Source organism: Xiphophorus maculatus, chromosome 12, assembly GCF_002775205.1.
Source record: "Xiphophorus maculatus strain JP 163 A chromosome 12, X_maculatus-5.0-male, whole genome shotgun sequence".
Lineage (NCBI taxonomy): Eukaryota > Metazoa > Chordata > Actinopteri > Cyprinodontiformes > Poeciliidae > Xiphophorus > Xiphophorus maculatus.
In genome coordinates, this window is record NC_036454.1 from 14,764,016 (window position 1) to 14,779,513 (window position 15,498).

Below are 15,498 nucleotides of genomic sequence, written 5' to 3' on the forward strand. Positions count from 1 at the left end.
CCAAGTCCATATCACCCTCCAAGACCCCTAGTTAAGGATCACAATTGCCCCCAAATACAAAACTGTCTACTTTAATAGTTCAAACACCAAATATGTCTTTTAAAATGCAAAATTGGTACTCTCTAAATGATCTGTATAAAATTCCAATAAATTCTATAATTTTGCCCAGTTACATTTCATGCAACCATTTTTTAAAAATCACTAATAGTAAATAATTGTGTGAACTGTAACAAAATAATATGCATTTTTTGTCTATTTGAGATATTTTCAACCTTTACAACATTAGCAATAATAAAAAAAGAGAGAATGCACTGGCTGCTGCAGCTTGTATCTGTCTGCATCATGTGACCGACTCTATGCTGTGTTTACATCTGGATTTAAATATCTATAAATGCAGCGAAATATGTTTCGAGCCAAATTATCCATGACTCATATCAAAACAGGAAGTAAACAGGCAATATGTGACTCAAGTAAATTGTGTCAAAATGATGGAAGTTAAAAAAGTTTTACTTTCATACTGGATATCAGAAGTTCATTAGCTTTGCTATATCAGGTGGGATAGTTGTGGATATGGCTAAAAAATGAAATAATTACCTTATTCTAGCGCAAAACCTTTTATCAAAATTTTGTATTTATTTTTTTTAAATTGTCACGTTTCCATTGACCTAATTTATTTTCATAACTCCAAATTTCCCTTGTGGTCAATAGAAACACAGTTAGCAATAGAGTAACATATGCATCATTAGTGTATAACACATAGATAAATACAGTAGCTGCAGTATAAACATATTAAGAAGGAAGGGGTCATTAGACACTGATATTAAGATTTTAAAATGTAATATTTCGCAGCTTTGACTAGCACATATAAAGTTTAATTGACTTCTAATTTGTTAGCTCTTCAGTACAAATCCTGATATGTGCTTAAACGAGCTAACAAAATGGGTAATTTAGCAGATCTGATATAAACTCATTTAAGTCTATACAGAACATTTCTTTTAATTAATCCCAAGGATTTTTCTTTTTTTTTTTAATGTAAAGTCAGTGAGACGCCTTGATGTTCACCTGTCCTCCTATTTTCTTGGCATGCATCTGCTGCCAGCCAGCCAGACCAGCGTCTTTTCATGTCTCCTCCAGTTTTGTTTCCTGTGTTTCTCGGTTGGATCGGTTACGTTTCTTGTTCAGCTGACTGGAGCCCATGTGTTGGAGGCTTCAGTTGTGGTGTGCAGCGAGAGCCAAATTAACACTGCGTGTTGCCATATGAGAGCCTGAAGTGCAACAAGTAACACAGAACAGATGGATACCAGGGTCTGGTTGTTTTGAAAAGTATTTTCCACTGATGTTGCAAACGCCTCTTGAGATCACACACAGAGAGAAAAAAATGAGCGTGCAACTAGCAAAGAAACACAACTTAGACCTATAAATATAGATCACAAACATGAGTGCATCTTGACTCATTTATAACTCGGTTTATTGCAGCCTAACGTTCCGTTTTATTTCTAGACAGAGCCTGGTACAGCAGATTCTTGTATTTTCTTTGAGTTGAAGGCTCAGTATAAGCATTACATGACCCCAATTGGATAAAAAACAAACATTTTTAGATTTAAAAAAAAAAAAAAAAACAGCAGGAGTGCAAACACATAAAAACAGAAGAGCAAACTCCAAGAGCAACACGAGACATGGTGTAGCCACACACACACATCAGCATGAAATGAAACCATGTGGGAGAGATTAGGGCCAGAGGAGCTGAAACCAACACATGCAAAAGCACAAACACACACAGCTGAAAAGAGATGAGAGGGGTATGATTAGGATGGAGGCAACAGGAGGTCTGAGGAAGCATGTCAGACTGTAACCGTCTGTGGCAACTCATGCTGGAGGACACAACAACGCCATTTTCCTGGAAGAACTCCTCACCTTGTCTGGAACTTTAACAATGGGACTCCTCTATGTGTTAGGCAGGCAGCCGCAAACTGAAATGTGTTTTCTGGGCTTTGCTAGGTGACAGGCCGACGCCAACTGCTGCAAAACTGCAAAGGCACGAATATTTTTACCAGCCCCATTTACTGCGACAACCTTTAAAAAGAGTGAATTCTCATCAGTCGGGTTTAGTACGCTTTAATCGAACTCTAGTTTGTTTGCCTAGAAGGTCCGTTTTGTTTGGAGAGGTGTGAACGCGCAATCAAACCCTGATGCGGACCCAAAAAGCGAACTTTGATCCGACTAAAAAACTTGGTCTCGGTTCAGTTGAAGTGAACTGGCGCAGTTTAATCTTCCAGTCTTCCAATAACACTTCATTATCAAGCGATATTTTCAAATTTCCTGTCAACTTTAAACATTTTTTAACTCAAAAACATGACGGGCCGCTGGATGAATGACTGCCGAGAGCCACAACCACCAGGCTTAGCAAGTTTTCTGGGAGAAAACTTGACTGATGTTTAATTACATCTACAGTACCTGTAGGTGGTGAAATTATGCCTTTTTATCCACAACAAGGTCAAAGTTAAAACACAAGACATGATGGAGAACTTGAAGATAAAGTCCCAGACAGCACAGCGAACTTCTCGTCTTTTCAGCTGACGAGACAAGATTTACTTCTGCAACGGAATAAGAAATGCCTTCCCTCAGCTTTGTGATTTCTTTTTTTTTTGATATCCGAAACAGCACACAGACATGAAATCAGTCTCTTTAACAAAATTTTAAAGAATGAAAAAAAAAAGAATCAAAGAAGGAACAAGCATACTAGTCTGTTTTGAGTTTGCCCCACCACGTCAATTACAGCTCTGCAGATGTTTTCTCTAGGGGTTCGGTCGTGTCACATCAAATGCAAAGAGAAGAACAAAGCTGAAGATTTATAGGCAGCTGTTTGACCGTAAGAGTTACTGACAACTGTTTTCTGTAAATGCATTTTCACTTCTGTTCTCCCGGAAAGCGGCTTGTTCATGGTCCGGGCCACCGCTACGCTTTCGACTCCCACTTTTCCAACCCAGCTGGGCCACTCAGATCTGCATCAACTGCGATTTTTAATTAAGGTTTACTTCTCAGGTAGGGTTAAAAGCTCAGCACTTGGCATCAATTACATGGAAGTTAAAAATCGCTCTTTAACTACGCTGACGTGTGAAAAAGCTTCAACTCGTGGATCAGTTACGAGGACCGAAGAGCCTGGATCTTAATTTATCTCAGGCCTAAACACTGCAGCAGGACGTTCTCTTTTAAACACCGAGCTTTTGTTAGGTCAGAACGTGTGTGCTAACACTTTAGATTATAATAAGAAGTGAAACAGCCACAAGTTTCTGCTGAACTTACAAGGCGGAACTGACTTTTCCCAGTAAGTCAATCTGTGGTGTCCAAACTTTTGGCCATCAGAGCCAAAATTATTAAGTTGAAAGCACATGGGGCCACAAAACTTTCACATTTTTGTGGCATTTATATTGTATTGGCTCAACAATAAACAAAACAAAATGTACAATTTTATTTAAATCAACAAATTCAGATTTTTATTGAAAACAGAAAACTTGCTAAGCCCGGTGGTTGTGGCTCTCGGCAGTCATTCATGCATCCGTCGCGTTTTTGAGTTAAAGAATGTGTAGAGTTGACAGGAAATTTGAAAATATCACGTGATAATTATTGGAAGATTAATGCTTGAATACCAACTATAAAGTCTTAAAAAATGCAAACATTTAAAAAAACTAAAATAAATAAGCAATTCTAAGCCTGGTGGTCTGCCAGACTTATAATACTCTGGGGGAAACCCTGAAACCGTTGTAGATACAAAATCTTAAAAAGTCTTACAAGATCACAGTAGCATAACCCAGGTCCACAATTACATTTTGTGGCTGATTGGTTTCTTATTTGTGCTACAAGACCTAGTTTTGAGAAAAAGCACGTCTTGTTTGCAAAATTAAGATAAATGCAAAAACTTCATTAATAAATGGGAATCTATTTTTTGCACCTAATATCTCATAAGATGTTACTTATCTATGATGAAAAAAGTTGCCCTAAAAGATGAAAACATGTCCATCAGAATCAACCGACTATGCTTACAGGCCAGGTTTGCTCATTTACAAAATTGAGGTCGAGGGGCCGCTCAATACCCTTCAGACGGCCACAAATGGCCCCTGGCCCGCACTTTGGACCCCCATGTATTAAATCCTGTTTATTGCTGGCTTTCATATGACCTAAAAAACAGCTCTATAGATTCAGGCAGCATCCTGACGTGATTCTTAAAAATCTGAAGGGTTAGTTCATTTCTCAAGCTTGAATGCCAGGGACCCTTCACAGCTGCGCCTTGGCTGCTCTTTCCTCACACAAGAGCACTACCGGCTTCCACGGAAAGCCGCTTTGAGCTACATTACATCTCTGATGTTACTTCTGTTTCAAAAACACACACATCTACAGGTAAAAATAAAGTTTGCATGCATTAGCATGACCTATAACTTCTTTTTTATTCTCTGGGAAGCCAAGAGCGAGAACCTCCGCTTGCAAAAAATATCCCACTTACTATGTGTGAAAACCCGATTTACATTCACAAAAAAATGCAGCTGCAGCAACACTTAACATGGCAGCAACACCTCCTTCCAGTATGGTGCTTGAATTACTTTTTCTGGGTCGGGGTGGTGGGGATGCATGTGCTTTATATTCTGTGTGTATGTAAAGACGGGAGCATGCTTCTCCAGAGCGCTCCTTCCTTTTAAGGCCATTCTCTGGCTTTATCTGTCCGTCCTGCCAAGACTAAATACCCAGAGAAAAGAGAGGGAGAGCGCTCAGAGCAACAATGCAACTGGCTTACTACACAGCAAAGAGCAGGGTCAAGTCTGCCAACACACACACACACACACACACACACACACACACACACACACACACACACACACACACACACACACACACACACACACACACACACACACACACACACACGTATCACTCTGGCTCTATCATCAACCGAATTACCTCACGCACATGGTTAGGGCTGCAGCTGCCTGATGAGCTGAGGGCTGCTAAATATAAAAGGCTCAAAAACACACACACGCACACCCATGCAACGACTTTCCTTGCACCACCCCATGCAGAGACCCGGCCTGGCTCATCCCGTCTGGAAGTACGTTGGGCTTTAAACCCAACGTGAGGAGTGAAGCACAGGTTTTAGATTCAAAAGAAAAGAAAGAGAAAACATCCTGCTGTGTTGTGTGAGATGAGGGGAATCTAACACTTTGAGAAAATGCATATAGGTCAAGAAAACATGAGTTTCTCAACGTGGCTGTGTCATATTTGCAGGTTAAGTAGGTTTTTATTACCCACGGATTCAGAAGCAGAGACATTGTGCCTGGCCTGAAACCAACCCCAAACAAACAGGAAAGAGTGTGGGAGGTATATCTACACACCAAAGGGTAAAAGAATGCATAAAGGTTGCTGACACTTTGATGTAACTCAGCACAGAAATGCCACACTGGGAAAAATCCACAGCTAAATTCACTTTTTTTTTGCTGTTTTGTTTTAAATGATTCATTACAAAGAAACAGGCAGATAAACTCCAAACCCAACCCCTGCTTCCTGATGCCTTCTTACCTACATCACCTCTGGTCTCATTTTCAGCATTTAACATTAAATGATTGGGGTTTTGACAGTTGAACCACACCGAACTGTGACTAGACAAGTTTAGAGCGAACCCCTCTCCTGCTGTTAAAACATCAAATCCTCCACAGAAGGCAACAACGCAACAAAAACCACCTGAAAAACGAGCAGCTTTTCTGAGGCGAAGCTAAATGTCATCACAGATTTTTTGTCATGAAGCGAACTGTGCAGCAAAGCACTGAAAACCAAACAATAACGGGGCAGAGGAAAGGGATGGTGTTTGTAAAAAGGAAGAGTGGGGGGGGGAACCCTGCAACTAAAACAGCTGGAAACAGGAAGTAACTTTTTCTGCCTTTTTTGTGTTTGTGTTGATTTTAAGGGGGGTAAGCAGCAGCATTCTCTGGCGAAGTTACACTAACAAGCCCTTTAAAGGGTTTCTGTGGGTTTCCATCTTATTGACACAAACAGATCTGCAGCCTTATCTCGCTCAAATATGAAACACAAGAAGAGGAACCCGACAAATGCTGAAGGGCTCGGTGGCGCGTAGTTCTGAGAAGTAAAAGAACTTTTTGAGAAATGCCGACGCAGAATCCGATCAAGCATACTCCTGTGAAACATCTGCACTGAGAGAAGCACAAACAATCAATTATCAGATTCTGGCGACGAAACCCAAAAGGTGCTGTGGTGTTGTTGAACACCTGCATGTCTAACCTGAAATAGACAGATAAATGTGTGGGTAGGCGGTTTGGGATTTGCGTTGCAAGCAAATCTGTATGAAAATCACCATGAAGCTTAAAGTAATGTGAAGTCTGTGCAAAGACTTGTAGCTAATTTAGCTGGCTAGTTAAACCAAGACCAATACAATTTTGAGGACGAAAATCTATTTTAGCCTCACTACGTTTGAGTAATGGCCACGTTCAAGACGAATAAACTTGAGAATAACCACGTCAGATGGAAAAAGCTCAAAACCACCTGCAGCGAGTGTGAAAAGCCTCAACATGCCTGTCAATGAAAACACGCATCATGTAATTGCAGAAGTGGGATTTACTGGCAACAATACCAATCACCTTCCTTCGTTTTCAGAAAGGTTTTACTGTAAATCACCCTGCATGGATTTCACAATCAGCTGGTTGCTTTAGACCGACTGACGCAGCCCTAAGCATTTCCACATCTCTTAATTTCTCTTGGAAAACCTGTGAAACATGTAGACTTCATGTCATGAAACCACCAACCTAAAAATGTAGTTGCGTCACTTGCGTGAGAATATTTTCTTGTAATTTTCTGTAAAAGCTGCCATGTTGGAACCACAAAATGAATTGTATTTAATTGGGATTTCATTTGAAAAGCCTGATTTGAATTGGAAGGAAAAGGAAACAAGTTTTTCAACATTTTGCTATAGGTAGAAACCTTTAAAGAGGAGTTCATTTATATTAATTTGGGGAGCAATTACAGTTTTCTGGGTTGATCACAAATCTTTAAGATTCAGACTTAGGCCAATTGGAAAGTCGCTACATATACCAATAAAGTTGCTAAGTTGGCAGCAACGCATCTGTAGTCGTGACTTGGTGGCGTTTCTGTCAGTCAGGTCTCACTGCAGAGCAAAAGAGGGCAGTGGCTGATTCTCACACCTTTGCTGAGGTAGATAAGATTAGAGGATAAGATTGGTTTCTCATGTAAGTGTAGACCACAACCCCCTGAACACATCAACTCCATGGTGAATCTTGGTAGTGGCAGCATCATATTGTGGGGGTGCTTTTCTTCTGCGGAATAAGAGGAGCCTGATGTTGCATATTATTTAATTTTAAGAGGACTCATTTAACATTTTAACTACATTTAATGGGTACTTTTATTGATCCATTCTGCCACAACCAGCTCTTTGAAGATACATATGAAGGCCCAGAATTAAAATGAGTGTGATCCAATGGTTTAGAGCAGGGGTCTCAAACTCCAAGCCTCGAGGGCCGCAGTCCTGCAGTTTTTAGATGTGCCACAGGTACAAAACACTGGAATGAAATGGCTTAATTACCTCCTCCTTGTGTAGATCAGTTTTCCAGAGCCTTAATGACCTAATTATTCTGTTCAGGTGTGGTGCAGCAGAGGCACATCTAAAAGTTGCAGGACTGCGGCCCTCGAGGACTGGAGTTTGAGACCCCTGGTTTAGAGGCTGCTAAAGTCCTGAGGATTCACCTTCCAGCTGGACGACCCAAAACGTAAAGCAAGAACTACAGTGAAATGCTCTCCTTCAACTCTGACTGAGCGTGATCTGATTTACAAATAAAAACCATGCTTTGTTTTCACTTGCGAGTGAAAATGGCTGCAAACGGATGCACAATTATTCAGCCGTACATCTTTGAAAAGCATAAGTTGAGGCTCCTGCTCAACCAACAAGCATGCAGAAAGCGATTTCTGAATGGTAAGTCAACATACAGCAGTAAAACCAAATGATTAAACGTACTGGAGCTCAGCTTGGGTTGCTAGGTGATGGGTTTTGCTGGGTTGTCACTTTACATTCAGAAGGTTTTTGAAACTGGTCATTTTCTAGATACCAAACATTAACTTATTGCCAAAAACTGTCTCTGTCATTTTATTGAGTGACTAGGCTGTTTGTAGAAGAAGCAGAGACTCAAAAAGAATTACAAAAATTTGCAAAATGTGGCTGTCGCATAAAAGATCCCCTTTAAAATCATGGTAATATATTTTATTTAAAGATAGAAAGTAAGATGTGGAAAAATTCACCAGATGTGAGTTCTACCCAAAGCTAACCTATGTTATGTGGTGACGACAGACGCTGAACAGATGATTGGGAACGTAGATCCTACCTTTGGGGGATCGTACAGCTCCAGCTGGTACCTCTCGCTTCCTGCTCTGCCCCCTCCACTTTGAGCGTCTCTGATCCTCCTGACCAGCAGGCGGCAGCGTTGCCAGTGGGGCTGAGAATCCGAGATAGTGTCATCCACCAGCAGGTACTTGAGCTGGCCCTCCTTGCAGCAGCCGCTCACGTCCAGCCTCCGGAGCCGGATACTTCTGCTGCGTAACCAACGGAAACCCTCCAGGAGATGCGAGACGACTCTGGGCCGGTGCAACGCGGCCAGAGCTGTGGCCTCGGAGTTTTGAAAAGAGAACGATTGGGAGGATGAGGAAGAGCCTTCGTCCACTCTGTCGCCGTTGTTTGAGGAGCTGTTGTTGGCGGTGGCAGGGTTGGGGTTGCTGGGAGACAGGTCCTGGGAGGAGTGGGAGCTGCGGGATTGCCGTTTCTGGAAAATCCATTGCACTGTCTTTTGGATCTGGCTGACAGGGAAATGCGTGACGTCGCCGTGTCCTCCAGAACCCGACACCAAAGAGTCCGAGGAGTGGCGCTCGGACGACTGGTGACGATCAGCAGTTGAGATCTCGTCATTGCTGTGGCTCTGAAACAGCAGTGACCCACTGCCGACACTTCGCGACCCGGAAAAGGAGTTTCTGGCAGGGCATCTCAGCGGCAGCTCCGGCTCAAGACTCACCACTACAGACTCCACTTTCGGTACCGCGGATATCGACGCGGCTCCTCCGCTTGACCGCTTCGCCTCCCGGTAGTCCTGCGACAAGGTCGAGTGCCGCAGCTGGTTGATCAGGGCATGCGGTGAGGGAGTTGTGGCGGAGGCGCTTCCGGAGGCGCCATCTTTGTCGACTTCCAGGCAGAAGTGCTGCTGGAAGAGGTCGGTGAAGTGCTTGGAGAAGGTTTCCGGGGGGACCAGTTCATGCTGCGGGCGCTCACTGGCGAAGCTCCGGTAATGTCCAGCCAGCTGCCGTGCGGTGGCGATGGCATGCAGCTCGCAGAACTCCCGCCAGCCTCTGGGTGGCGCCGCTACGCTCGGACCTCCTCCTGCTGAAGTGGTGTTGGCTGGATGGATAGTGTTACCATTCATTGCAGTAACCAGACTGGCAGAGAATCACTGCAGAGACACAGAAAAACACAAATTAATTAATTGAGAACATTTGAAGGAGAAACTGACAGAGATGCACCTCTGATTATTTTACTAATCGATTATCCTTTCGATTAATTGATGAATCAGATAGAAAGAAATTAGCACATTCTGCAGATTTTTCATGTTACCCTCTTAAATCTTTATTTATACAATAGTAGAAACCCATGAAGAATTCAATTCCTTTTTTAAATAAGAAAAATTTACTGTCTAAAATGCAACAACTTTGCATTTTCTTAGTGAACAATAGATCATTTGTAGCAAAGGATGCATCTGCAGCTAAAAATATACCGTTATTTAAAGAGCAATACTTTGTTTTGTAGCCAGTATTTTCTATATTTTTCTACTGTAAGAATATCTTACAGTAGATATTCTTACTACTGTAAGATATTCTACTATAAGGCTATCTTACAGTATAAAATGTAAAAATTTGTCTTTTGGATATGGCTGACAACATTTTGTCCTAAAATATCATTTAGGACACAGTAAAAAAAATTTTTTGTCCCAAATGAAAACATTAGGTCTCCATTTACATCAAACACCTGTGATGGGAGCCATTTCTGCACCATTCTTGAACTGAAGTCAGGTGCCGCACATGTTCAGTGCAGGGGCCGCAAATGGCCCCCAGGCCACACTTTGGACACCCCTTCTCTAAAAAGTTGCAGAAAGTTTTAGTGTATCCATAGTTGAGGCTCATTGAACGCAAATGGCCTGTTTAAGAACATGCAAATAAAGTCCTTATTTTCTTAATTACTTGGGTTAGTGGGGGATTGCTTGATTACTGGGGTGATGTCACTGGTAGGAGTTTCATCATTCGTGGATAAAGTGTCTGACTATGGTTCTTTGGATTGGTGCATGTGTTGCTTTTACCCCATTTCATCTTGTCTGACAACTTCAGCAATTGCAAATTTTTACTACAAATGTAAGTGGGGAAAATACTTTCTTTTTAGAAGTTCTGAAACATTTATGTGTAAAAAAGAAAGAATAAACAGCAGGAATCTGTAACAATCTGAATCTGTAACTGGATAAATACATTTTTAAAAGCCCTGTATTTTAGAAAAGAACAAAATACATTTAAATACATACTGTAAAATGGTGTAAACAACACTACACACCAGGAATTACAAAGATTTTTTATTTTGCTGGTTAAAAGTTGAACCACTGGTCCAAACAGGCTGATTTTATCAGTGCCCCGTCTTTCAGTGGCACTAATTGGATTTCAAGGATCAAAGCAAAAAATCTTAGCCGATCAACCATAGATGAGTCTTGTAGATAAAAGCATGACCAAAGTTCACTGAAAAGACCGGCTGAATGAATGAAAAACTAGAAAACAGAGCAAATAAATGTTTGGGGAAGCTGAACTGAGTGAAGTATTTGAAATAATTGACAGGAACAGGTCAGACAGACAGTGAATGAGGCGCTGGTTGAGGAAGTAAAATTAAAAACTTCTCAATCAACCACACTGCATACAGAACCATCTGTGTGTTTCTGTATTTGCATGTGACCCGTTTCAGTCTTCCTTCTGCTTTCTCACCTCCCAGTGAGTCAGAGTTGCCTTAAAGCAGCGGATATCAGAACCATGACATAAAATAAAGCCTTTTAAACACACATCCTATTTATAATGTATCTTGGTTTTTCTTTTTACCAATAAGAGTTTAGGATTTCATTTCTTTGAAATAACACAACATAGTTTGTTATTGTTTCATTCCACACCACCAGCAAGAATAAAAAAAAAAAAACATCCCCAGACAAAGAAATTTGGGGGAGGAAGTTGTAGTTCTACATTAACATGCTGAAATGGATTTTTAAGAACAAGAAACTGCAACGGTTTTCAGGCCTCGTCTCACTTGGTCACAGTGCAACCACAAATTTTGATGAGTTTTATTGGGATTTTACGAAGCAAAAGCAGCTAGCGGCGGGAATTTATCAGATCGTGTATTGTTGATGTGAAATATTTTTAATCATGATGAGAATTCAAATTTCATTGTGACAATTAATTCCTATTGATGACTTTCAAAAATGGACTGATGGATAACTTTTTTAACGAGGTACTAGTATTTCAGCGTGCATGTTTACTGCGGCAGAAAAAGTTTTAGACGATAAAACTGGACAAAACTGGAGAGACTACTTATTATTTGCATGAAAGACATTAACGCCTCTTTATTATTGTTTATGTATCTCAAGTCATGTTGTCATCACGTTTACTGACATAATCATGTACAAGATCTTTTCCTAATATTATGCAGCTCTACATATCTTCCTGATTTTTATTTTACACATGAAAAACTAAAAAGTGTGTCCATCAGTGAACAACCATCATTGTGAAAACCGAGGAGAACAGCAGGCAGGTCAAAGATAAAGTTGTGGGGAACTTTAAGTCTTTAAAATAATATCACCATCTTTGAATATCAGTTCAGTGAATCATCCAATAATGAAAAAAGTATGGCACAACAACAAACCATGTGAGCATTTCCTGCTGTGACAGTCCACCCAGATCTCACAGAGCAACACTGAGTCGATCCAGCATGGCACAGCTCCCAATCTACCAAGACATGGCCATAAATCTAAACAGACGGGCTGGGCAGGGAGAGCATTAATTAAAGCAGCAGCCCAGAGCTAAGGTTGGACAATCTAACAGGACAATTATTAGTCATCCCTCCACAAATGTACACTACACTTTCTGACTTTTACTTTAAAAAATCTCTGCAACGATGTTTATGACATTAAAAAGTAGTCGGTAGAATCACAAACAGTTCAGTCAACCAAGCAAATGTGACTGACTGTTATCCAGTAACTATAAATTTCCGGTTTTCCGCAGTGGTTTCTTGCTTTTGTTACTTTTTTTTTTAAAGATTTCTATGCAGGAAGTAAAAATTAGTTTTTTTCTTAACCAATTATTATGATGAAAGTATAAAAAAGATCCTAATGTAATCTGAACATATATAAACCAAGCTTCAATCAAAGGCTTTCTTATTATTAAGCACCATTTTATTTTTTCTGGCTTCATGACATAAAATACAGTAAACTTTTGGAGGCAATCGGATCCACCTCAGTTCTCTGCTGTTACCCTCTTCCAGTGAACATCAAAACACACCTACAGCTAAACCGCTGTAGCACTGAAAAGGACTCATTCTGTGCCAAGAAGGTTTTATTAGCACAGGAAGCATTCATGTGTGTGCAAGGTTTTGTGAGCGAAGGATGATGGGAGTTGGGGGGCTTAAAGCCTTGGTCCAACATATCACAGAAACCCACAAGAAACAGGAGGGGAGGGAGTGAGAGGTGGTGGCGGGGGGAAAGGGGGGGTCGTTGTGGTCGAGACAAACATGGAGCAACTTGTCTCGTTATCTTGTGGCTGACGTTCGCAGATGAAAACTTGTTAAATCTTGGTATATAGTCTCTTAATAAAACCAGAAAGTTTTCCTGGAGCGGCAGCGGTGGATCTACCGACGGTCCGCATACGTCAATGAGGCTGAGCAAACGTGCCATCGTGAAACATTGCGTCACCACGGTTCCTGGATGTGTCCTGTCACAACAACCAATTCCCTTCCTGTAGTTTTCGGAGCATGCTCAGTGCGCGCTCGCCCCCCTCCAGCTGGCCTCTCCCCCCCACCGCGAGAGTCTGTTTCTATCTGCCTGGCCAGCCCAGCGATGACTCAGCATTGACCCACTACAGAACATACACACACACTCATGCACAGACACACACTTCCTCTCGCCGTATCCCTCGGGCCCGTCTCTGTTCCCAGGGTTTTCCTTTTTCTTTTCATCCTCTCGCCTCTCTCTGGCATGAGGATCGCCAGATGTGATCGGATCCTCGCTTCCCTTTATTTTTACCTCAACTGAGGGCCACAGGGAGAACAAAAAGAGGTTAAAACTGCTTTGTTGTTCTTTCTCCGCTGTTATCCTGGAACTCTAACCCTAAGTTGATGCTTGGTTGCCGCATTATGGTTCTGTGGAACAACGTTCAGCTGGAGATCAAACGACATAGGCAAGTCCAAACAAACTGGAAAACACTCCATCAGGACATGAGTCAATGCTTCAGCATTCTTTCCTTTCTTTCACCCTCATCTTCCGCTCATGTCTTTCATGCCATTTAAAGTAATTTGACACCTCAAACACCATGAGGAGCCAATGAAGCTCTGCATGGAGCAACTTATGGATAAGCTACCAAACACTTAAATCTGCTGCAGTTCATCAGACAAGAGACAAACGTAGCCTGACCAATTCACCTCTCATTTCATACGAATAATGGGGATAAATGGTAATAAATATGTTCAAATCTAATTTAGATTTTAATTTAGTTACCCAATAATGTCTAAAAATTTTGTGTTAACCCTGTTTCGATTGATTGCGACTCCAAATCTCATTTGTGACTGGAACGCTATAAAACGATGAATTACAACTCCAGATCAAACATAAAATAATTCCAGGCGAAATTCATTTTTAGTTTCAGAAGACACAGAGAAGCTGCAGGTTATTTACTGAGGTCAGAACCAAAGAAACTCATAAAACTGGTAAGGAAAAAAAGCAAATATATACCAGGCCAAAGGTGCAAAATGAGCATGAGGGAAAAGCCCTAAAAGTGAGATTCGCCTCAAAATTATAGCTGAAAATTCAGCAAATTTCAATGTGAGCACCATTGCAATTCCAACATGCTTCTAATAGACAATGCATGCATTCGGTTTCTGTGCAAACAAATTGACATTTTGTTGCCATTGATGTCACCAGACTTGAGGTGGATTGTAGAAACTGAGATGCTAAACCTCACAATCAGTGGTGATGACATTGAAATACTGGAAAGAAGTCTTGCTGCATTTCTCACAAATAATTTGGAAGACGATTAAAAACAATATTCTTATAAAAAAGCAACACTTAAATGGAACTGGTAGTGCAGCAATTATGTCACAATGATGATCATTAGGAACATTTGGCCAAATAATTTAAAAGAATATTAACTTTTTGACATTTTGGGTAATTTTTAAAAAACCTTTTAATGCCAAACATGAAAATCTGATGCTTTTGTTCTAGTAGACGATCACCAGGACCTGAGCCTAACATTTAGCAAGATGAGCTGCTGCTGAAGTGCATCCAGTGCAAACTCAGACAGAAGAATTGAGCAAATAAAACCCAGGAAATTTCATTTATTTCACCAGAAAAGGCATTAAATTAAAATCCACAAAGACTGAGGCTTATACAACACGGAGATAATTATCAGTGCAACTGGTGGAAGCCCAACTGCAGGGAGGTCCTATTTATATCTGCAGAGCCCGGTATCAGCTCTCACACACCACTGTGTGCTCCCTGTCGCCCTCGGTTGGGAACAGCTTGTTTGATGCACACACACTCGTGTGGTCTCTGAGCTTTCGGGTCAAGTATTCATAGCAGGCGACTGAGAGAGCCGACTGCATGCTGAGCGTCATGCAAAAACCGCCTGAGATGCAGTTTATTTCTCATTCATGCAAGACACTGACTATGAAATAGAATGGCAATAATTTAATAATTGTTCTGGTAAAAGTATATTTCTGTAGATCTACAAAATCTTCTTTAATGACAATCAAGTCACTGCAGGACTCCAGAGAACTCTGTGTAAAAATAACACACAACCAATCAGCATTGGATTAATAAATACTTTGATTACTCTCCCTCTATTTCAGCAAAATGTTGAATATTTCATGTTGGATATATTGTATTAAATTCTACGGTCTGCAGATGTTACAACCTGCCAGATTTTATCGCTGTGACACAAGTAGCCTGTACCAGGTTGTATCTCTTCAGAAGTACACAAAATGTTCACAATTACAGGCTTTTTCTTATGCATTGGTCAAGTGGACAATATTGCGCAGGGTTCCTACAAATAATCATGCATTTCCACACTTTTCATTTACTTTACTGTGCTCTACTCATTCTAACATTTCACTGGCGGGCTTTGATTATCTGTGTGCTTTGCAAATCATGAAACAACACA

At 41.0% G+C, this 15,498-nt stretch overlaps 1 protein-coding gene across 1 annotated transcript in view; it reads right to left on the bottom strand.

The window, feature by feature from the left end:
- Window positions 1–15,498, bottom strand: part of sh2b3 (SH2B adaptor protein 3) — a 59,683-nt gene that overhangs the window by 31,626 nt on the left and 12,559 nt on the right. Inside the window, exon 2 of the mRNA XM_005795055.2 lies at window positions 8,391–9,503. Within this exon, the coding sequence (XP_005795112.1) occupies window positions 8,391–9,476 (1,086 nt within the window). The 5' untranslated portion in view covers window positions 9,477–9,503. The remainder of the gene's footprint in view (window positions 1–8,390; window positions 9,504–15,498) is intronic.